The sequence below is a fragment of the Euprymna scolopes genome, chromosome 43, assembly GCF_053919585.1.
Source record: "Euprymna scolopes isolate OS-2025 chromosome 43, ASM5391958v1, whole genome shotgun sequence".
Classification (NCBI taxonomy): Eukaryota; Metazoa; Mollusca; class Cephalopoda; order Sepiida; family Sepiolidae; genus Euprymna; species Euprymna scolopes.
The window spans coordinates 11,135,244-11,160,174 of NC_136524.1; the positions used below are offsets into that span (position 1 = coordinate 11,135,244).

General features: G+C 30.8%; 1 protein-coding gene across 1 annotated transcript in view; it reads left to right on the top strand.

Moving 5' to 3' along the window:
- LOC145268182 (TOG array regulator of axonemal microtubules protein 1-like) overlaps positions 1–24,931 on the top strand; it is a 156,204-nt gene that overhangs the window by 83,515 nt on the left and 47,758 nt on the right. Inside the window, exons 8-12 of the mRNA XM_080123413.1 lie at positions 9–214; positions 3,789–4,033; positions 13,996–14,109; positions 15,800–15,981; positions 21,744–21,843. Of these exons, the coding sequence (XP_079979539.1) occupies positions 9–214; positions 3,789–4,033; positions 13,996–14,109; positions 15,800–15,981; positions 21,744–21,843 (847 nt within the window). The remainder of the gene's footprint in view (positions 1–8; positions 215–3,788; positions 4,034–13,995; positions 14,110–15,799; positions 15,982–21,743; positions 21,844–24,931) is intronic.

A 24,931-nucleotide genomic window follows, 5' to 3' on the forward strand; every position in this document is an offset into this window, starting at 1 on the left:
TATTTCAGATGTGTATTGCATTGAAAAATATTAGGGACAGTGCATCAAAAAGAAGAGCTGAGAAACTGGAGAAGAGCAGTTTTGTTGGAGGCGATTCCGTGCGTTCCAGTGCACAATCTGTCCTCTCCAGCGACAGTGGACATTACTCCATATCTACCTTCCCAGATAAAGAGGACGAAACAGTGAAGAGAAAAGAAGTTTTCTCCAATAAAACGTAAGTATTAGAACCTCCACATGCAACTTATACATAACTATTGAGGTCACCTGGCGTTGCCCGGAATAAAAATGTAACTATTGAAACTTCTTTCTCCTACTTTTTTCCTCTCTTTCTTCTCCACCCAGCCCATTCTTCTCTCTTGATATATATACACATATAGACAGACAACTCTGCCTCATGTAGATTCCTGAGATATGAGTTGGCGTAAACGAATTAACTCCTTCAAAAAATAAGAGCAGAGTTTCTTCCCTTTAGTTAGTGGCTGAAACAAAGACCCTCCCCCCTTCCGATGAAATCTGCATCAGTTTAGGATCTAAGAATGAATAATTTTTTCTAAAGTTTAGATATTATTCATCCAGTGCAATGCTGATCAAGAAAATACCAACTTTGTTGGTGTTTGCTTTGTAGTTTTGTTCTTTTAGCCGGACATACGCACAGAAATATGCCCCTTATATAATAGACCAGCCTGGGTGCCTGGCGTTGCCCGGGTGTTTGGAGGTGTGTGTTGAACAAAAAAAAAAGGTGTAGTAGGCAAGCAGGCTCGAACCCGTACCGCGAAGGAATAAAAGAACGTGAAAAAAAAAGACATTTTTGTTCTTGTGTCCATCGCCAAACCGGAAATGGCAAAGTATATTAAGGCTAGTCAATCGAAAAGAGAGGATGACTTACGAAAATATTGTCAAAAAAAGCGACACCTCCTTGTAGAAAAGTACTAAGCTGAGGGTGAAGGAATTAATGTTTTTAACCAATTATTCTGTATTTGTCGTCAAAAGGATCGATCTTCAAAACGATACCGATTTCGTGAAAATCCATGGTCTCTGTCGAAAGTTTTAGGCAGATATACATACATACATACATACATACATACATACATTTAAACAGACAGGTGAGATTTATATTTTAGAAGACTACCCGAGTTATAAAAAGCTAAATAGAAGCTAAATAGTATGTGTAGTATCTTTATATGAAAACTTTCTCTCTCTCTCTCTCTCTCTCTCTCTCTCTCTCTCTCTCTCTCTCTCTCTCTTTCTAGCGCTTTCTTTATATTTCTCTTTTTCTCTTTCCCCAATTTTCTCCTCCTTCTCGTTCACTTTTTCTTTATCCTCCCTTCATCCATTCATCTTTATTTGCTGAACAAAAAAGTAAACTATTATAATTTATTTACTTTTTTTTATCCTTTCTTATTGCGCTGAGTAAAACAACAAAAAAGACATTCTCGGTCCCAATTAATTCTGTTTCCTCTTCTAGATAGACATTTAAACTACGTTTAAAATTCTTAACAAATATTCCTCAAAGTGAAAGTTTTGAAAGCTATGTACATCTAATAATTTTATCAATAAATATTAAAACAAAGGTCTCTTAACTATTTTTAGTTAGTTGCATAACACTTTGGTTCAATTACTGACTTAATAACCAAACGATGAATGCAAATGCAATGATCTGCACAGGCTTTTCATGTTCATATATATGTTATCACTAGGTACTGGCAAAAATGGATGAATAAAAATAGGGGAACATAGTTTCGAAAGGCGATTTATCATAATTTTTTATAGGTTTCCGACTACTTTTGGATTGTATTTGAAAGATTAAAGACTAAAGTTAATTTCCCAAAGGAAAAAAATATTTGTACACATGAAAAAAAAAAGTTTTCATGGCGAGCTAACCAATTCAATAAATAAATAAATTTATTGTAAAAATGCTTTGAAAGATAAATATTAGTTTCCTGCGTCTATTTCAAAGATAATCAGTAAAATAAAGTCATAAGATATTGACTTAAATTTAAAAAAAACAAACATCTTGTTTGTACAAAAAAATAGCTTCAGTAGCTCCTAAAAGCAAGAGATTCTTGCTTCATTCAACCGAAAGAACACAAATTCCTCGTCGCATAGATTATATGGGAGCTCAAAATTTCAGACAGTTGAAAGCTGTCTGATATAACGTAAGGTAGTTAAAGGAAGGTAGGGGTGCTGTTTTTTTCTTGTTTTTTTCTCACAGATGTGCATCTGTACATTACTATCATGAACGTTTGTCTAATTTTTACCATTTTAGAATCGTACATATAAAATTTGTGCAAAACCTGTACTTCAAAAATAAAAGTAGAAATATGTTTTGCAATTATAATTTTTTGATGTAAAAATATTAAATAAACAATGCTTAATTCAATGATAATATCGGTAATTCGAGAAATTAAATTTCCTTTCGAGTTATATCGAATTCATTAATACGGACTTTGGGGGGGGGTTATGTTCCTGTAAAAATTAATTTTTTTTATTGTTACAATTAACGATGATTTATTTTCATAAAAAAAGCAGAAATATATTCATTCATTTTTTTTTTTTTTTTACTACAGAAAACCATAACGTTAGTAAAGGTATTTTTTGTTTAAACAAAATAATACATTTCCACTAAGATTTAAGTAAAAATAATGTATTCATTATATTCCGTGATCATTATTTGATAAATACTGAAAATTTTATTAAAATTGGTTAATTTTTTTATTAAAATTAGTTAAGTTTTTATTTTGGGGGAATTTTTAAGTAAAGGCGGAGGTGGGGAGGGGCAAAATGTTTATACATTTTGATCCCCACCACCTCCGCCTTTACTTAAAAATGTTTATATATTTTGAGCCCCCACAAAATGAATGCCGATGCTCAAAATGTTTATACACTTTGAGCATTGATATTCATTTTGCACCTACCTCGTTATCACCTTTCTCACACATAAAATAAAAAAAATGAGATCGCCTGACAGTGATTAGTGATTAATCTGATGTCGTAAGGTAAAAAAAAAATCCGACTTCACCTATTTTTAAATTGATTAGTTAACATTTGTTTTTAATGCAAATTAATTTTTGCAGCTTCAGATTTTCACTCTTACTACAAACATGCATCAAATTATTTTGTTATTCATCTTAATTTTCTTTTAAAATAAAGTTGCATCCTTGTACTTATTTTATAAGTACTTCTACAAAAGTCAAGGATATGTCCTCAACAATTATTCCGACAGAGTTTGGGACATTTTGTGGCAATTTTTTCTGTTAAGTTGAAGTATGTTTTTTTGTAGTTCTATAAAGTCTACTTTCCCAGGCTTTACCTTCTCTGAAGTGCCTTTACTGGGAAATACCGACAGGGATTCTCAGGTATTTTTTGTAGGACAGAGTGCTTTACCTTTTGGGTGCTAGCTTTTCAATCCCCGCGTTTCGACCTTGTGTCACATGTTTCCGCAAAAGGTAGATACTAATATATTACATTTTTACTCCCATAAACAAAAATACCGCCGACCCAACAACCTAGCTGTTTACCCCCACTATTTAACTGTAGAAGTCCCACCAAATGCTGGAAGAAAACTTTCTACTCTAATAGCTTTTTTCCTCGTGCCACTTTTCTTTAGCCTTCCCTTCCTACTTGTGATAGTGCCAACATGCAGAAATTTAAATGTAGTGTAAGCAAACATCTCTTTGCCCTACACCCTACCCACGTAGGATTATGTCTTTTCTGAAGTGATTTTTTTTAAAATTAAATTATATAAATGTTAACAATTTAAAAGTATAAGCTTTTATTTCTTTTTTTAGGCCAACTGAATCACCATTTGGAAACAAACCAAATTTAGTGAGAAGTAATTCCTTGCGTAACAAACGTCTGCCAGATTTAACGTACGACACAAAAAAAGTAAACCAGTGGACTGAATTTTCTTCTGGAACTTCTCAAAACCAAACATCAGATGTGTGTGTCTTTGGAAAAGGTTACTTGGAAGACACTCCTGTGGATGGAAAGCCTGCAAATAACAAAATTAAGCATCAAAAAAGAAACAGCAAAGGTATTCATTTTATGTTTATTATTTTTTTTATTTTTTGCATATTTTTGCAAAGACTTGAACACACACACACACACACACACACACACACACACACACACACATGGATAGATTGATGTCGGGCGTCCATGTGCACATAGATCGCTCTTCAGCCCAGACGCACTCTTGCATAATCGTTCACAAACGTGGCAGGGGAACGTGCCAGTATTTGCTGGGCTGGTTTTTGTAGAGGGACTATCTTATACACCTTTGAGTGCCGTGTCAAACCGCTTGCAGAATTACATACCAGTCCTCAGATATTACCACAATACTTGGGTGGTCTGGGGGGAAACACATCCTTATAAAATTGTTGGTCTTGTCTAATCTTGTGTTTTTGCTTCTTTGTATACAAATGCATACATAAATTTGTCCCTTTTGACAGGGCACATGTGTGTGCGTGCATGTTTTAGGCAACATTTTCTTCATTTAAACAAATATTGTTTAAATGAAAAAAAATCATTTGCTTAAATATACTTTCTTTTTCAAATTTTCTAATATTATTTTTTTTTGTAATAAAATAAAAACAATTGATCTTTCTTCCATATGCATCACGGACGTTTTTTTAATTTTCCTCAATTCATCATCAGGTAAAAAGGTAAACGAACAAAGAAGCTGGGAAAAAGAAGAGAATTTCATGAGGTAGCTGTGAAATGGGTACGAGCAGTCAGTTAGATTTATAAGTGAAAGATTTCACACTGTCCCAGCCAACATTTAAATTCTATGATACAAAAAATAACGTTACAGAATAAAATAAATGTTCGTGATACATATGGAACATACATTAATTATTTTGATTTTAACACAAAAAAGATTATTAGAAAAATTAAAAAAATGTATAATTCAACAAAAAATTTCTATTCTTTTTAACAATGTTTGTTTAGAGAGAGAGAGAGAGAGAGAGAGAGATAGAGAGAGAGAGAGACAGACAGACAGACAGACAGACAGACAGACAGAGAGAGACAGAGACAGAGACAGACAGACAGAGAGGGAGAGAGAGAGATCATTGTATAACGATTAGATCACTCTGACTGAAGTAAAAAAAAATTTTTTTTTAATTTCAACGTTATTTCATGCGGTTAATGGTAGCCAAATGGATACGGTCTTTGCTAATCAAGCCAATCAAGCTTGTGTTGCCGGGTTCGAATCTATCGACTGGCGTTAATCGTGACATCCTGCACTGAAGATTCCCAAAAGGATGAAACACTAGTGTCTGCAGGTATTTAATAAATATATATATATATATATATATATATATATATATATATATATATATATATATATATAATTTAAAGGAGATTAGAATAATAGTCTAAAGAGCTAAGTGTATTTTAATGTAATAGTGAAATTACTAGTTTAATTAAAATACAGGAAATGCTCGTTGTATATATATAATAATAAGATATATAATAATAATAAGATATATAATAAGCTCGATAGTTAAATGTCCTAGAGCTAATTCAATATTAAGTAAAGTGATTTTCAATTTAAAAATTAAAAAAAAAATTTTTTAATTTACAAATCAAATTTTAATTAAATTAAAAATCAGTTTCATAAGAAGGAACAACAACAAAGTCAATTATCTGTACGATCGTTTCGGAAATCCGTGCTTTTTATTTGTGGTATACATGAAGGTATGTAGAACAATTATATATAGTTCTTTTGGTAAGCACGGTCTCCTCATCAGCAAATTTAGGAGGATTTTTATTGAATTTAAAAGACACTATAAATAAACCTAGCATTAAAAGTAAGGCAGATGAATCTGAAAAAATTGAAATAAATTTGCTGATGAGGAGACCGTGCTTACCAAAAAAACTATATATAATTGTTCTACATACCTTCATGTATACCACAAATAAAAAGCACGGATTTCCGAAACGATCGTACAGATAATTGACTTTGTTGTTGTTCCTTCTTATGAAACTGATTTTTAATTTAATTAAAATTTGATTTTTAAATTAAAAAAATTTTTTTTTAATTTTTAAATTGAAAATCACTTTACTTAATATATATATATATATATATATATATATATATATATATATATATATATAAGAAAGGTCACCAACAATTAGTATGTATTTTTTAACATTATTTTATTATTCCATGTTTTGATTTTCCCCTACGCACTCATTTGATCAAGTACTAACGTGTCCCTCACTTCCACCCAAGTAATAAAAAAAATAAATTTTAAAAGTAGTAAAAGGAGAAACAAAAAATGAGAGGGAAAAGCAAAAGACAGCAATGGCCATGGTCTGACCCCCCAATAAGCAAGGGTGGGAGTCGAACACACCCGTGAAGACCTTTAGAATTATTTATAGACATTTCCACCGCTCGGGAAACATGTAACCAAAATGAACTGCGAAAATGCTTTTATACATTCTAAACACATTTTAAATATATTTTAAATATTTTACACTTTGAATAATTTCTGAAGAGGACGCTACACAGAACGTCTGAAACGCGTAAAAAACTATTTCACTGATTTCAAAACATTATTACAATCATCTAAATATGATAACTTTTTAAATGAGAAATGAAAACACAGAATGATAAAATAATGTTAAAAAATACATACTAATTGTTGGTGACTTTTCTCATTTAAATATATATATATATATATATATATATATATATATATATATATATATATATATATATATATACATATATATATATACATATATATATATATCTTTTTGGCTATATACATATGTCTGTGTCTGTGTGTGATATTTTTCAATAGATATTAATAATCTTTTATAACTCCAGACATTAGTGCACCATGCTTTCATGCTTACGCAATTATCAGTGCAGGAATTATTGCTGATCAAAGAACGAATCTAGTCAACAAAGCCAACCTTGTCATAATTCAAACAGTGATAAGAATATTCAAACAAACAAGAAGTTTGGATATATATATATATATATATATATATATATATATATATATATATATATATATATATATATATATATACTAGCATGGGTACCCGCCGTTGCCTGAGTCAACATGAAGTTCTGTTTGGAACACACCTGCTATACTAAGGATATTTATCATTTTCATCATGAGCAACGTCGATAACCCACAACAATTTCAAAAATAAAAGTAATGAAAATATGTACATGTAATCGTCCCAAAAAAGAAGTATGTGATACTCTCTCCACCAGATATTTTGTCAGAAGGGCTACAAAGAGAAGAAACTATTCTCCGGATATTGAGCACTTTTTGTTCCCGTGCGCCGAAAAAAATACCCCCTCTCCAAAAAAAAAAAATTAAAATAAAAACAACTTTTGTTTCAATACAAATAGCAGCAAGTGCCCGAACGACCGGAAGAAAAAAAAAAAATAGCCACGTAGGCAAGCACGAATTAGAAATGCGAAAGAAGGGAAAAAGTAATTTGTAAACAATTTTGCCAACTGTACCACGACGACTTATGGCGTTATGACCCTGAAAAAATAACGTTTATAAACATTAACATGTGATTGACTTACAAAAAGTTTAAGAACAAAATGGATTTCCTTTCACTGGCTTGTTTTTTGTTTGTTTGTTTGTTTGTTTGTTTGTTTGTTTTTGTAAAGGCACTTTTCCCACTGGCTTTTTGTTTTCATAAATTTCGATTTGTTTTGTTTTTTGGGGGTTTTTTTCGGGGGTGGGGAGTCTTTTTTGTTTTTAAAAGTGTAACTTAAGTTTCGTTTCCCCGGAACATTCTGTTCTGTATAGCAGTTTCAAGAATAATTAAAACAAACAAATGGAATCCGTTCAGTTTATTCATAAGTGTTTATTTTTATTTATTTTTTGCTTGTTTAAATATTAAAAAAAAGCAAAACATTTTTCTGTTTAAACGGAATTATTTTTTTCACACTAGAAACTTATTGAGATTACCAAATTGTTTTATTTGGTGAAAAGGGTTTTTTTAATGTTTCGAAGCAATGACTCTAGACCCGTTTCTAAAAAATCAATATCGGAAATAATAATTCCAAATAAATTAAATTAAATATATTATCAATATAATTGTTATTTTTAAAGTTGATTAAATAACAATCTTCAATAGAACACTTAAAACAATTCTTTTGTAATAAACAGTAACTAACATACAGCTATTTAGTAAAATTGATTTTCCTTAATGTAATATGCAAATGAGGTGACCTCTTAATCGTATATTTTGCAAGAATCATACTATATATAGAAATAAATGAAAGAGTAAAGTAATGTGATTTCTAATCAAGCCAACGATGGGAGGTGACGTGTTGGTTTTTCAGTCCATCTAATTTCTTGAATCCACTCAACTATCTTTGGACTACTGCACTATCTGCAAAAACAATTTCCATGAATTTCAGCTACTTTGAAAATTGTCCAACCGGACTAATTGTACTCAACTGGATTTAAATTTTAATTTGATTCTTTCTAAAAAATTATTTTCGCCTTTTGGATTACCTTTGAAAAAGTCTTCAATTTTATGCCCAGTTTGTTTTTATTATTTTTTACATTTCCTACATATTTTCACTCGTTGTTTTTAAAAGAAAATTACATGTAATTTATGACTACAATAAATTGCAGTTTCATTTAATGCCGTAACCACCAAATTCTAGCATTGCTACAAGTATAATTTGCTGGTTTCTTTCTGTTCTCTGATAAGAAGAATAGCAAGAATAGCATTCTTAGAAACTCCACGAAATAAGGACTTTGTAAGTTGTTTTTTTGAGTATTCAGTCGAACAATAAATTTGATTGTACATTTCAACTTACAGTTTTAATTTTCTTTCTCTTATATATATATATATATATATATATATATATATATATATATATATATATATATATATATATACTGAGAGAGAGAGAGAGAGAGAGAGGGGGGGATCAAGGAAGTATATAAGGATTCTTTAAATGAAGACCATTCAATATAATAAAAAGCTCAACATGCAGGTGGAGCTTAAATACATTAGGAAAAATATAGATAATAGAACAATATATACTGTTGTATACAGGTTTATTGATCAATTTGAAACAAGGGAATATAATACAGTGTGTAGGGGTTATAAAAGCTCTTTATGCCAGGTATTTCGAAGTCTAATTTTTCTCATCGGAAAAGAAAAGGAGTCGCTAGGTAACAAAATAAGGAAATGTGACGTCTAGCAATTAGGGGATCTTGTATAGGTTGAATATATTAGAGGTCGGGGAGAGAGTTGTTTAAGGGATTCTTAGATAATTATGGTACTTTAAATATGTTAGAAAGGGGCGTAACTAAGGATTGAGTGATGAAGGATGGAGTATGCTTTAGGGAGTATTTACTATACGTTATTGGATTTCATTAATTAATCAATTAGGGTCCAATGAGAATGACATGTGCTGATCTCTACAAGTAAAATAATGAATAAAGATTAAAAAGAAAAAAGTGTGTGAAAGAATGAAAAAAATAGAGGATAAAAGTAAAAAAACAAGGAAAAGTGAAATAAAAAATAAAATTTGTAAGCGAGAGGTGAAAAAGGGATGCTGATTTGTGTTAAGATGGTGCTACATGGTAACAGGATAACCGGTGAGTTTGGTACATGTAGGACATATTCTAGTAAAGGCAGAAAAATATGGGGGTTCGGGTAAAAGCATTCATTTTCCATTGATTATTATCCAATATATAGTAATGATTTCAAAAGTTATTTAAAAAGTATGACTTTAATCTATGATGTGCAAAGGTAGCAGCAGGAGTAATATTTTATTCAACTTACCCTGCTAAGACCAATCGTTTTGTTTTCAATGTTGACCCATTAATAGTAATTTTTGCCGGCTAAAATCCAAATCAAAAGTGTGCTACAGGTTCAAATACCCTGTATCTCATATTTTCACTGTAGACCAAATATTTAAAGAAAGGTTTGGTATAGAATTTTTGTACATACACCAACAAAGTCAGCTATATATATATATATATATATATATATATATATATATATATATATATATATATATATATATATATATATAAACATTTCCGTGTGCTAGAATGTTTTGATCTTAAATTTTACACAATTTTGCAGATATAGAAACTACACATAAACAGAATTCAGCTTAATAGTAAAATGAAATCAATCATCCAATAAGAAACCATAAAAAAATGAATAAGTAATTAATTAACACTTGTTTTTTAAAGGAATATACAAATTAGTTGACGTTCATGTAGTCGCTCGTATATCTATGACTGAGTATATTAAGGTTCGTTTTAATAATGTTTTAATAGAAAAAGTAGGCTTTTTATATCAATGTCAGAGTGAGAAAATTAATTCAATTACATAGGTATATATATATATATATATATATATATATATATATATATATATATATATATATATATATATATATATATATTGAGTAAGATGATTGATAATTTAAAATCAAAAAGCATCATTTGGATGGTAAATGCAGTTTATGATAAACTACATTTACCATCCAAATGAATGCTTTGATGATGATACTTACGACTTTTAGAAGGCGAACCATTAAAAGATACATCTGCCTTACTTAAAAAAAAAAATGCTAGGTTTATTTTTTGTGTCTTTAAAAAAAAACTCACCCAATATTTTTGCTAATGAGAAGACTTTGTTTCAAAAACCTATATGACAAAATTATTGTCCAAGACTTATTGCCTATCTCAATAAAACATCGATTGTACAGTTTATTCATTTTGTTTGTTCTTCCTTATGAAACCGATTTTTAATTTTTATATAATATACTCGCTCTTCAGACTGTTGTTCTAATCCCCTTAATATATATATATATATATATATATATATATATATATATATATATATATATATATATATATATATATATATATATATATAATTATATATATATATATATAACTACTTAATTTACTCACATAAAATTAATATACGAAAGTATAGATTTCTGCGTAAACTTTAAGTATTTACTTAAAAAGTGCTCAATACGTAGGTAGAGCTAGTTAGTAATTTATAAAATATATATGGCGATTAAGCTACACTGAATATTCCGCGTTTCATCCACTCTAAGACTCTTCAGGCTTATGTGCGAATTCTGTGGTTGTTTATCGTTTTTATATGCTCCTCTTCTATTGAGATTTTAGTTAGCCAATCAGATTTCTAGTATCCACCGCGCCCTTCCTATCAGCCAATGAGCATGCATTTATCGAACAAAGGCCTATTTAGCCTCTAGTTGACCTGTTCCTTTATGTGTGCTCTATTTGGTTTCTTGATCTGCTTTAAAACTAGGTTAGTGTTTTTTTTGTTTTTTTTATTAATGTTAGTTTATATATAAATATATATATGTGTGTGCATACATATATGCACACATATATATATATATATATATATATATACATACATATATGTGTGATCGTTTATGTATATTCATGTTTATTTAATTTATTTATTTGTTTATTTTCTATTGTTTTTGCTAGTTTTAAAACTATTTTGTATCCTAGAGTAAATTTTATCTTGTGAGCACAATTATTTGCTATTTCTCTTTTACAGTTTAATAGATGTTGGGGTTCTTTACAGTACAGGATAGCAAATTTTTCATGAAGGCATAATCTACATGGGTCGTCTACACGTGGTAGCTTGTCTTATTATTTTCCATTTGACTACTGGCGAATGTCCGCTTTCTTTGAGTTCCCAGTATTTATTCGCTAGTGTTGTTTTCATACGGTGTTTTTTATTGTTGAATGTACTTTTGTGGTCATAGTATCGGGTTTTGAAATCTAAAGAAGTCATATCTACATAATATTTCTTGTTATTTGGGTTTTCTTTCGCAAATATTGTGGCCTGGTAAACTACGCTTTTGGTTAGACATTTATTTTGACGTGGGCAAAGTGTGCGGTGTCTGCAGTTGCATTTATCTTGTTCATTATTAGTATTTTTATTTTTAGTATGGTTGTTCTTGTCCGGGGTTGGTTTATTATTATTATTATTATTATTATTATTATTATTATTATTATTATTATTATTATTATTATTATTTCTGCTAGCGTTAGTTTTATTTTTGTCATGGTGTCTACTTTTTTATTGTTTATTTTGTTGTTGTTTACATTGTATTTATTTAATATTTTGTTATTATGTGCTTTAATTATAATCTCTAAATTTTCGCAACAACTGTAGGATAACTTTAAGGTATTTTTATTGAAGATTTTGTGTAAGGGGTTGGTTGCGGGAAAGTGTTTTTCAATAAGATCTAGAAATTTCTTGCCAAGCTTTGTTTTTAACATTGGATTGTATGGGGCCGTATACCAAATTATAGTTCTTTTTCGTCTATTTTTAATTTTATTAAATGCATTTAACAGGTCAACCAATATCTACGAAACGGCCCTAAAAAATAGTGGATACAAAAATATCGATATCAAATATAAGCAACAAATAACTATAATAAGATGTAGATTATGCCTTCATGAAAAATTTGCTATCCTGTACTTTAAAGAACCCCAACATCTATTAAACTGTAGAAGAGAAATAGCAAACAACTGTGTTGTTCACAAGATAAAATTTACTCTAGGATAGCGATACAAAATAGTTTTAAAACTAGCAAAAACAATAGAAAATAAACAAATAAATAAATTAAATAAACATGAATATACATAAACGATCACACATATATGTATGTATATATATATGTATATATATGTGCATATATGTATGTACACATATATATATTTATATATAAACTAACATTAATAAAAAAAAACACTAACCTAGTTTTAAAGCAGATCAAGAAACTAAATAGAGCACACATAAAGGAACAGGTCAACCAGAGGCCAAATAGGCCTTTGTCCGATAAATGCATGCTCATTGGCTAATAGGAAGGGCGCGGTGGATACTAGAAATCTGATTGGCTAACTAAAATCTCAATAGAAGAGGAGCATATAAAAACGATAAATAACCACAGAATTTGCACATAAGCCTGAAGAGTCTTAGAGTGGATGAAACGCGGAATATTCAGTGTAGCTTAATCGCCATATATATTTTATAAATTAATAACTAGCTCTACCTACGTATTGAGCACTTTTTAAGTAAATACTTAAAGTTTACGCAGAAATCTATACTTTCGTATATTAATTTTATGTGAGTAAATTAAGTAGTTATTTATATATATATATATATATATATATATATATATATATATATATATATATATATATATATATATATATATATACATGATTTTGTTATTTATATAAACATTTTTGGCTGTTTCAGTTTTAATCCCAACTAGAACTGAAACATATCTGTATATGTGTAGCTGAAAAAGTTACGTTGTATGTATAATAAATATTGACCATTGGTTAGATAGTGTTTAACAGCAGATGCCAGAACATTGCTTTTCACTAATACTGATAGCTTATTATAACCTTTTTTTTTAAAGGTTCAATCCTAGTTGAAAGGAGCTTATAACAATTTATAATAATATTTTGAGTAATAAATATTATTTTAACTTAGAGATAGTAGTGTTTCATACTTACGCAATAATCAGTATAGGAAGCTAGTTGAAATATTCGGACGTAGTCATAAAATCACCTTTGACTTTGCAGTCAGCGAGAGTTACAAAAGGAAATGAAAGAGAATTAAGTTCTATGTATAATGTCGAGACAAGCAGACCGATACAAAAAGCTAGCCAGGTAGTTTTCAACAGCAGACGCTGGAACATTGCATTATGTTAAGGTTGACATCATATTATAACTTTCTTAAGAGACCCAATCCAACGCACACACGTGTGTGTGTGTGTGTGTGTGTGTGTGTGTGTGTGTGTGTGTGTGTGTGTGTGTGTGTGTGTGTGTGTGTGTGTGTGTGTGCGCGCGTGTGTGTGCGTGTGTGTGCGTGGGTGTGTGTGTGTGCGTGCATGCGTGCGTGTGCATGTTTTATTTTTTACTTTCTAAAAATTAATTTTATCATCTTTTTTTCTTTCAGATATTTCAGCTGGAACACCTTTAGGCACAGCTTCTTTGTATGGTCACGGAAATGCAGAGATGAGGTCAGGAGACAGTGCACCAGGCCAAGACATGATCGGTGTCATAGGAAAAGGTTTTACCAATTATTTATAATTCCAGCACATTCCAGTTAACTTATGAATAGATTTAGTTTTGTTCATTCACACATTTTTATTCATAACCTTTAAAATATACAAATTTATATTTCCAGAATTTTATTAACCCTAATACTTTTTCTCTTAATACTATAAGAGCGGGCCAAGATCAAAGTGCAGTATATGTTTTTCAGATGCTACACTTCAATTTCTTGTTCTCTGTCAGTAGAGGAGAAATCCTTCACGACTGAGACAATTTTTATTTTTTTTATTTTTTCCATGTTAAAAAACGATCCTAGTGTCTAACTCTGTCTCGTGGTAACTAGGAAACCTCCAAATACTTTTTCTGATTATTGCTGAAAAATTAAGTTAATTTTGCTATTGCTTTTTTACTAGCAATAGTAAAGAAATTCACTTACCTAAGTGATACTTGCATACATTAAGTTGACCTTTTTATGGTACATATGTCATTATAATAATTTTAAGTACATACGTTGCTAATAGAGACAAGGAATCAACTCTGAAACTTTTTGCTCCTTCTGTTTCTCATAAAGTCAATTCTCTCCACTTCTTTAAATTTACTATCGAACCGTGTATGTATCGTTGTAAATCTGTCTAATTTAAGGGTTCTTGATAAACTTCAGAAGCGTCCCTGTAACTTGATTGACATTAGCATTTCTTCTTCTTTACAACCTTTCTCACAGACTACTTTTAATCTTTTTCTTATCATGTGTTCTTCAAAATTATCTTATCTATTTTCTGTTTCGTTTGTTTGAGAGATCGTTTAACTCATTAGTGAAGTAGTTTAATTGATTCACTGTTCCGATATCTTATAATTCAGCTTCTTATTCCAGTCGCTTCTTCTCAAGAACTGCAATCTCATGGAACTCTCTTCCTGTTGACTGTTTTCCTCCTATCTATAGCCTTGATCTTTTTAGCACTAAGATCAATAAGCATCTCCTATCTTTGCAATAATGTTTTCGTTTTTATTAGCGCTTTACATGGAGTGGCTGCATATCTTGTCTGGAGCGATTTCCATTAAAAAAATATTCTCATCTTGGTTTTTATTTTCAAAAAGTTTCAGCCGAATTTAAAGAAAAAATGTGTCCTTTGGTTGTTGCTAATTCTGAGGTGCCTCAAATCCATATTGAGTCTTACAATTTTATGCTTGGAAGCCATATTCGATTTAGTATTATTAAAGTGAAATAGCACCAAATTTTGTAGCACTGAAAACTTTTCATTGAGTTTTATTACTTTTTAATTTATAAAGCATTATTACAAGTAAGACGTCTGCTGGTCTGTTGATAAATTAAACAGAATGCTTTAATTTACTATTTTTTTTTCATTTCTGCATTGTCACTGATATAAATTACTGCTATGAAAACAACATTATATGATTTTCAGGAAATTTGAAACACCTATCATTTGAAAAAGAGGTATTACTTTGAAATATCTTATGGAACATGATCACACATATATATCATTATGTAGAAGGTTTGAATTAACAATTAAGATTTACTATATTTTTTTCATTTTTTTTAATCAGTTCGATTTTGTCCTCCTTCTCAACACTGACATAGTTCCATTTCTTGCATTGTAATAGCCTTCTATGACTCCTCTATATGCATATTACTCGTAATGCTTCAAATTACATTTTTATATAAGTTTTGATATATATTCTTTTTTTAGGCTTAAATCCATCTGACACAAATTCAAACAATCAGAATACTTCCAGCCCAACAGAATGTTTCAACATAAAATCTGATATTGGTGATATGTCAGATGGAATTCATGGCTTAGGACTCTCAAACTATTTTAAAGATAAACAAAATCCATCAGAGAACAATGCCAATTCCAATGCAATTGATGATGTAAGTATTCATTTTTTGGTTTTATAAAAATGGCTACTCGGTTCTTTGAAAAGCATCATTTATTACTTTTGTTTTATTTCTTTTTTTAATTCATAAATCTTCCGTAGAACCATGCTCGTTCTTTGACCACTCCAACACCCATTCCTGTGTGCCATGATTCCATTTACCTTTTTCTTCTCATTCTCATTTTGACCGTGTTGTCTTGGCACATACATTGATTCATAAGGACACAAAAACGAAACAACAAAGACTTACAAGAGAAAACACAAATTCAAATAAATCGCTCATAAATCAGTTATACTCCAGGTATAACATCACCATGGAAAGGAACCTTTCAAATGCCAACCTCCATATCTCAGCCAAGTTCCAGTATATCAGCTAAGACTCAACTAATTTGTCTCTTGAGGCATCATTGTTGTTCAGTTTTTAAATTTTTTTTTACAATGGAGTCACCACTTCCCAAGGCCCGAAGGCAATTCGAGGATAAGGGTTAATGAATGTAAGGTGATAGTGTAATAATCGTTAATGATGTCAGTTGGGTAGAATTTGATTTTTTATGGGGACAGCTCAACAAGAACTTGTTTACATTAAACTTTAAGGCTACGATATTGTGATCGGCTAGGAATCAGACCAGCAGAACAGTGTTCCACAAGTGGGCAGTTCTAGGAAAGAAGCTTTATTCATGGAATTTGCATTTAGATGTAGGCACTGGTATAGAGATTGGAGGAAATTGTTGATAGTTGAGTGTTTTTTTGTGAAAGTTTAGCAAGGGAGGTTGATCAGCTTATCTCATCATTTGCTTGTCCTGATCTACCCTGATCTGATCATCTGCTCCCCAAGCCACAAACTGCCATAAACTGCCTCGAACATCTCTGGCTATTTAATATGTTAGCTTATGATAAGAAATCCTAAATGTCTGATCTTTATTTCAGAGAGACTGATAAGTGGAAAATGATTCACTCTCTCAGCCACTTCCAGCTGACTATGTATCCTACTTCTGATCGCCTTTGTGTGCTTTGATCAATCATTTCCTCACATTGTCCATGGTCTTGGCTCAGGGAAGGGAGACGTCCATAGTATTACATGTCTCTATAAAGTTGGGTATGAGTATCGTGAAGCTATTAAAGTTTTGTTATTTTGCTGATACCAATGGTGCACAGGGTGGAGCAGATGTTAGTCTGATTGCAAAAGTTAGGAAACTTCTGTCATTACTAACCAGCAGAGGGTTATCACTGTAACAAAAAGAGAAAAGTCTATTAGTCATGTACATGTGATGATGTATGAAATTGAAACCTAACCATTGTTTCATTACAAAAATAGTTATTTGGTTTTGTTTATTGAAAAACATCATTTATTGCACTTGCTTTATTTTAATTTTTAATGTATAAAGTTAGGTATTTGTACAGCAAGAGCATGATATATATTTTATTTATATACAATTAAAATTTTCTCAACTGAGATGTGGTTTTTGTGAAGTGACCATCAACTATTTAGAAAGAAAGAGTTACAGGTTAGCTATTGGCTTTTTATCTGCAGCCAATGACAGATTTAATACTTTCTTTCTAGTCTCCTGACTAGTTGATGGTCATTTCGTGAAACCCGGTTCGCATATGAGGTTTGGTTACTTTATTTTATGACATATCAATTCTTTTCGGGTTATTTAATGCTGAATCCAGTTATTTTTGTAAAAGTTTTGTGCTTTAAATTCTTTATATCTTCAAATATTTATGCATGGTGTTTGGTTTGGTTGATTTGTAGAGGAAAAGTGTTGTTTTTATTTTTGACTTTGCAGAACATGATTGAGTTTTGTAAATAAAAAAATAACATCAATAATTGGTGCATTTTTGATCAAGAAGACAGTATCTTCAGATAGCCCGATCTGGTAGTACTAGATTCTATATGAGGAAATTATTATTTTATAGTATATATATATATATATATATATATATATATATATATATATACTAGACTACCCGTAACCCGTTGAGTCAGTATATGTTATAGCTAGCTATGGAATAGTGAGTATACAAAATTAATGTATAAACATGCAAAAATTGAATGCATGCGTGCGTGAAAACAAACGTCACAACCAGTGAAAACAATACATAATTTTGTGCACGCAAAAAATTTGATGCACGTGGCACAAAAACAAACGTGGTGACCATCAGTGAAAACAATATGGAATACATCATAGGTCTTAACATCATTGCCCTTAAATTAAATGGAAAATCCTTCATATAAGAGGGGTGTAATCTGTTGAAAAAACATTGAAAAGAAAAATAAAACAAAATGAAAAAATATAAGGAGGGAGTGTGCAATGTACAGGTCCACCCTAGTTGTTTTTTTTTTGTGTGTGTGTGTGTGTATGTGTGTGTGTGTGTGTGTGTGTGTGTGTGTGTGTGTGTGTGTGTGTGTGTGTGTGTGTGTGTGTGTGTGTGTGTGTGTGTGTGTGTGTGTGTTAATAACCTTAAAAATATCAGGAAATAATAATTAACTGATTAATATTTAATGGTGAAACCTTTTAAAATCAAATCTTTAAAAAAAAATGAAAAGTTTCCCTCACACACGTTTTGAAGTGTTTCTACGTATTTTGAAAATGTTTGGAACTTATGACCCCATCCTCAACCCAATTGCCTCTTTCTGCCCCCATTAAACTTGAAAAAAAAATTTTTTTTATTACATTTTCACCCCAAACAAGACACATTGCCACTTTGTTGTAGGGGGCTACAATCAGGTGTAGGGAGTTGGGCAGCAAGATGTCAGTTCACGTTACACTTGAACTTCTGCATATCAGTACAGTTGGGGAAGCAGGGACCTGGAAGGGCATTCCAAAGTCTAGCTGTTATGGGGAAGAAACTACTGGAGTAGAAGGCTTTCTTACATCAAGGGATCTCTACCATGAAGGGGTGGGATTTAGCTGCTTGTCAGGTTTGTCGGAGGTATTTACGTTGAGGAGACACAAGTGCTTGTAGTTCGTCAGAGCATTCACCATTAAAGTACTTGTAGAACAGGCAGAGGGATGCAACATGTCGTCGATGGGAAAGAGGTTGAAGTTTAGCTGACAGTTCAGGGCCTATCAGGTTTTCAACTCTCTTTTGAACCTTGTCTAGGAGCGAGAGATTAGTGGCAGATGCACCAGCCCAAATATGACAGCAATACTCCATACATAGGCGAATGGTGGCCTTATAGAGGTACAGAATACTTTTGGGTGTTAGTAGCTTTCTAGCATACTAACAATTACATGTCTTGTAACGTCTCCAAGAAGTGGGGTCTTATTTTACGTTAATTTTATATAAAAAAGTCATCCCCCTTGCTAAAAATGTGAAATGTTCATTATTTAACAAAAAAAATCCTTCTTTTATATTATCTTTAAAGGCCGTTGAAAAGAATTAACCAAAAAAAAGTAAATTTTAATTTCTTTTTAGGAGGTAAATTATTCTGGGTTGGGTCATAAAAACCCAAATAGTTTTTTTTTTTTTTTAAATATGTAAATTTATCAAGTAATTTTTTTGTTTCGTTTTTTTTACATTAGAAAAACATATTTGCCTCGTTTTTTGTTTGAAAACAATTCCAATTTGTAATGAAAAATACAAATAAAATAATGGTAAATGAATAATTTTGGACAAAAAAACATATTTTTTATTAAATCAAGTTCTAGTTTTAATCATGCACAACTTGCGTAAAGAAAATATTTTAAAAAATATGTAGTTGCACCTGAACAATTTGCATCCACCTTACAATTTTTTTCCTTTTCTTCTTTTTTCAACTATTTCTGCAGATTATTGGACACTAAGCAACCAGATTATAAAAAAAAAATGAAAAAAAAATCAATATTTAAAGATTTGGAAGGGGGTTCAGTTTTACATACAATGTTCTAGTAAATTGATCCATCATTTTCAGAACCGATTTACAGCCCTGATTTGTTGTTGGCGCCTTCAGTGTCCGCCCTCACCATTTTTATTTTTGTTTTTGTTTTTTCTTTTGTTTTTTTTTTTGCATCTTTTCACTTAAAGAAAAGTTTGGTCTGCCTTTGCATTTAACAACCAACGCTATTTTTTAAATAGTACTAGTCTACCTGTTGGCTCTTAAAGGGTAAGATGAAAGATGTTCAAAATAAAAAGTGATTTTGAGATTATATTGTCTTTCATTGTCTTGAGAAAACTTTTTTTTAAGTGATGAGTGAAAAAAATAAAACTCAGGAAGCCTCCAGAGCACTACTGCAAGCACTAATTAAAATTAAGGAGGCCCTACTAAAAGCACTATTAAAACCAAGTTTCTACCTCCACCTCTCTTTGAAGAGAAAATATTTTTTTAGTAAATAAATCATCAGAATCCACGGGAGCTCTACTAAAAGCAGTAAATATGGTTATAAATCTGATTATAGTTATATATTGTATATTTATATTTAAATCAATTTTTTTTAAACTCAACGGAGTTTATTGTTAGGTATATGTGCATGCTTATATGTTTGCATGCATGGGATTCACTTCTAGCTTAACGAAATCATCATGAATTTTGGAAACTTTGGAACACAGCTTCTGAGCTTAAGAGTGTGTAATGTGGGCTATATTTAGTTTAATTTAAGTAAATGCAAAAGGAGTAAAAGGGGAAATTTTTCATACCTCCGATTTTTGTGAAATTTTGATAGTTATTAGATATCAATTAATAAATATTCATCAAATTTCAAAGGATTTATTTTATTTTAATTTATTTCTTTTACTTTTTTTGTCCAAAACGATGCTTGTCACTGAGAGGTAAAGGCTATGCGATTAGGGGTTAGATTTATAGAAAGCATCTTAAGTAGGGAGTTAGGCAGCAAGATTTTGTTCACATTACATTTAAATTTCTGTGCGTTAGTACAGTTTTAGAAACTGGGAGGAAAGAGGGAATTCCAAAAGCAAATGGTTTGAAGAAAAAAAAACTGTTAGAATAGAAAGTTTTCAATTATCTGGAGACCTCTTCATTAATGGGGGTGGAAATTTGCTGCTAGTCGGGTTTGTCAGAGGTATTTACATCGAGGAGGTGCAGTAAATTCGTCAGAGTGCAAAGTTCTCTGTCCACTAATCCTGGGACAAATTTGAAGCATGAAAATTTGTCCCATTTTGCAGGAACCAGAACTTTGCAATAAGCGACTGGTACAGGGTATGCAGTTAATTTTTATGCATTGAGTATTTTCAGATTGCTGAACTGACTCTCTCCCGATATTGAACGCTACTTAGGGTATTCAGAATAGCTTGGACAGCTGTTAATGACTGAATTTAGGTGCTCTACTCTTCCATAGTTCTCAAATGCCTGAGTTTGTTTGTTTGTTTTATTGTTTTTTTTTCTTCACATTTGAAACGATGCATGCAAATGCATTTTTGTAGACAAGCTCACCTTGTAGACATAATTGATGCAAGGCATACTTTGCTAGATCTTTTATTGAGATTTAGTTGTGTTCATAGAACTTAGAACTTATTTAATTTCTTAATTTAGGATATCTAAGTTAAAGGTCAAATGCCAAGGTCAAAGGCTAAAATTAAGATCACAGAAAAGTAGATTGAAAGTTATACTTTTTGTAATAACTTTGGTTCTCTTCATAATAGAGACTCACTATGTGGCTCATATTATAGCCAATGATGTCCCACAGCTTATATTAGATTGATCTTAACATTTTAGTTTCACATTGAAAAACTTGATTTAGTTTGATATTTAGACAAAATTTTAACTTATGTTGTTTTGCAGAAATATGCTTTCTCAGTTTGTTTGTTTTTTTTTTTTAGGATTTCATGCCGATATCAAAAACAATGAGAGAACGAATGTCCGTCAGACGGCGTAAAGGTGATAAACAAAAGCCCATGGATAATAAACTTCCACTTGAAGGTAAACAAAAACAAATTCCATGAAAGACAATTAAACAAAAGTGCTAAAAATATTTATCAGTCACTTTATTTTTTATCTTCTTTCACTTTTGAAAGTTTTGGTTTTAATTTCAATTTTTACAACTTTTTCCAAATTTATAAAATCATTTTGGATTTTGGCCAAACAAATTCAATCTTTACAATTGTGGTTTCTGGCTGTTCTTTTGGTTCTTTATGAACGCACTTTTCTCTTCCCCACCCCCTCCTTATCACAGAAAAAAGTTGCAATTTTTCCCTTTACTCTATCGTTATCTTCATGACCTGTGCTAGACTGAGCTTTAATCTGTGGTCTCCCCTGTAAAACATTCACAATAAAAATTTGTCTAACAACTGTTAGTAATCTCTCTCTCTCTCTCTCTCTCTCTCTCTCTCTCTCTCTCTCTCTCTCTCTCTCTCCACATATATATATTAGTGTTGGGATGATTAATCGGAATTGGAATTGGGAATCAGAAAAATCGGAATTTTTGAGGGTATCAGAATCGGTATCGGGAGCGGAAAAATTTGTGCCTAATTTCAGATTCCAAAATCGATTCTTTTAATATTTTTCAAACTTAAATTTTCATTGCTTTCACTGATGATAAATCTTTATTGTTTTTAAACTTTTAGTAAAACTAAACTCTATAGATCATAAAAACATCCAAATAAAATGTAATTTCTTTATTTTCATAAAATAAACAAAACAAAACTTGAAACTTTGCTAAACTTCACTCTACAAGAATGTAGTTTATTTACAAGGTATCGAAAAAATTGTTTAAAATTAAAGAAATATTTTGTCATTATTGCTAATAAAATAAAAATAGAATAAAAAACGTGTTGTGTTTGTAATATTTAATTTATTTATTTTATGAGTTTATGCTTTTGTCCAGTTTGGTTTTGTCCGGTAGGTTTTTGTCTGCTCCCTCACTCAGCATTGACAAATATGACAAAGAATGGGGAAAAAAGGTTGTGAAAAAAGCTTAGCTTTGAATTGAATTTGAAATGAATTTGTGAATTTTCATAATTCCGTGTGAAAAACTTTTAGCATCAAATTTTCTTTGATACTGCAGTTATCATTTACTTTTATGCTTGGACTTAGGGATTTCTAGGCACCAGATGCCGTCTGAAGCCTGATCAAATATTCAAGTATTTTTTGGAATCTATTTACCAAATGTCTAGATGACACTTCTCAGAGAGTTCACAGTTAAAATATATAAAGGGAAAACATTTACAAGTTTGTCAAATTAAAAAATGAATTATATCTACATTTAACCCCCCCCCCATTGATAATCTACTTTTGGGGTGATATTTGTAAATTCATAAAAAACAAAATTATTTTAGCATTTAGGATGGATGGTTAGTAGCACATATAAATTTAGGGCAATTATTGAATAAATATCGATTGAAAATAGATTGTTGTTCAAGAGTCTTATTAAAAGGCGGCTACCCTTTCCCCCTAAATTATATTTTAAAAAATATCTTAAAATGTTAAGGTTCTTTAAATCCAAATAAAATCGATTTTGAAACAAGTTTCGTACTATTGTTCTCATGTTGAGTGTTCCTATTTACTTGCCTCCCCGAGAGAGTAAGGCTAGGCTCCAGGTTGTTCTTTTGTAATGTGGGGAATATCCAGCTCCAAAACAGATACTACATTTTGTTCACGTTTTGATCGGTGTAACCTCCGACCGAAATTCTGTGCAGATTTCCGAGTTCAAGAACACAAAACACAACAATTAGTATATTAATATTTTTTTTTTTTAATTGGGATGAGGGATGGGGATTGGAGGCCCTCTTCTTAAAAGAATATCTTCCGCAAGAACTGTTCTAAAATTTATTTTCAATCAATATTTATTACAAAATTGCCCTTTTTCTCTTGCTGGCCAAAATAACCATTTTTCGTCGCCCTTCCATTTTTTTTTTTTTCTGTTTAGTAAATTCATGAATTACGCATAAAATGATCACATGCAAAATGATCACACACATAAAATGATCACACGTAAAATGATCACACACATAAAATGATCACACATAAAATGATTACACATAAAATGATCACACGTAAAATGATCACACGGAACATGATCACGCATAAAATGATCACACATAAAATGATCACGCATAAAATGATCACGCATAAAATGATCACACATAAAAAATGATCACACGTAAAATGATCACAAGTCAAATGATCACACATAAAATGATCACACATAAAATGATCACACATAAAATGATCACACATAAAATGATCACACACATAAAAAGATCACACGTAAAATGATACCCCACATAAAAAGATCACACATAAAATGATCACATATAAAATGATCACACGTAAAATGATCACACATAAAATGATCACACACATAAAATGATCACGTAAAATGATCACACGTAAAATGACCACACATAAAATGATCACACGTAAAATGACCACACATAAAATGATCACACATAAAATGATCACATGTAAAATGATCCCACGTAAAAAGAACACACCTAAAATGATCACACACATAAAATGATCACGTAAAATGATCACACGTAAAATGATCACACGTAAAATGATCACACATAAAATGATCACACATAAACTGATCGGACCTAAAATGATCACACATAAAATGATCACACATAAAATGATCACACATAAAATGATCTCACATAAAATGATCACACCTAAAATGATCACACATAAAATGATCACACATAAAATAATCACACGTAAAATGATCACAGGTAAAATGATCACACATACAAAGATCACACATAAAATAATCGCACATAAAATGATCACATGTAAAATGATCTCACATAAAATGATTACATGTAAAATGATCACACGTAAAATGATCACACATAAAATGATCACACATAAAATGATCACACCAAAAATGATCACGCATAAAATGATCACACCTAAAATGATCACACATAAAATGATCACACATAAAATGATCACACATAAAATGATCACACGTAAAATGATCACATGTAAAATGATCACACATAAAATGATCACACATAAAATGATCACACATAAAATGATCACACCAAAAATGATCACGCATAAA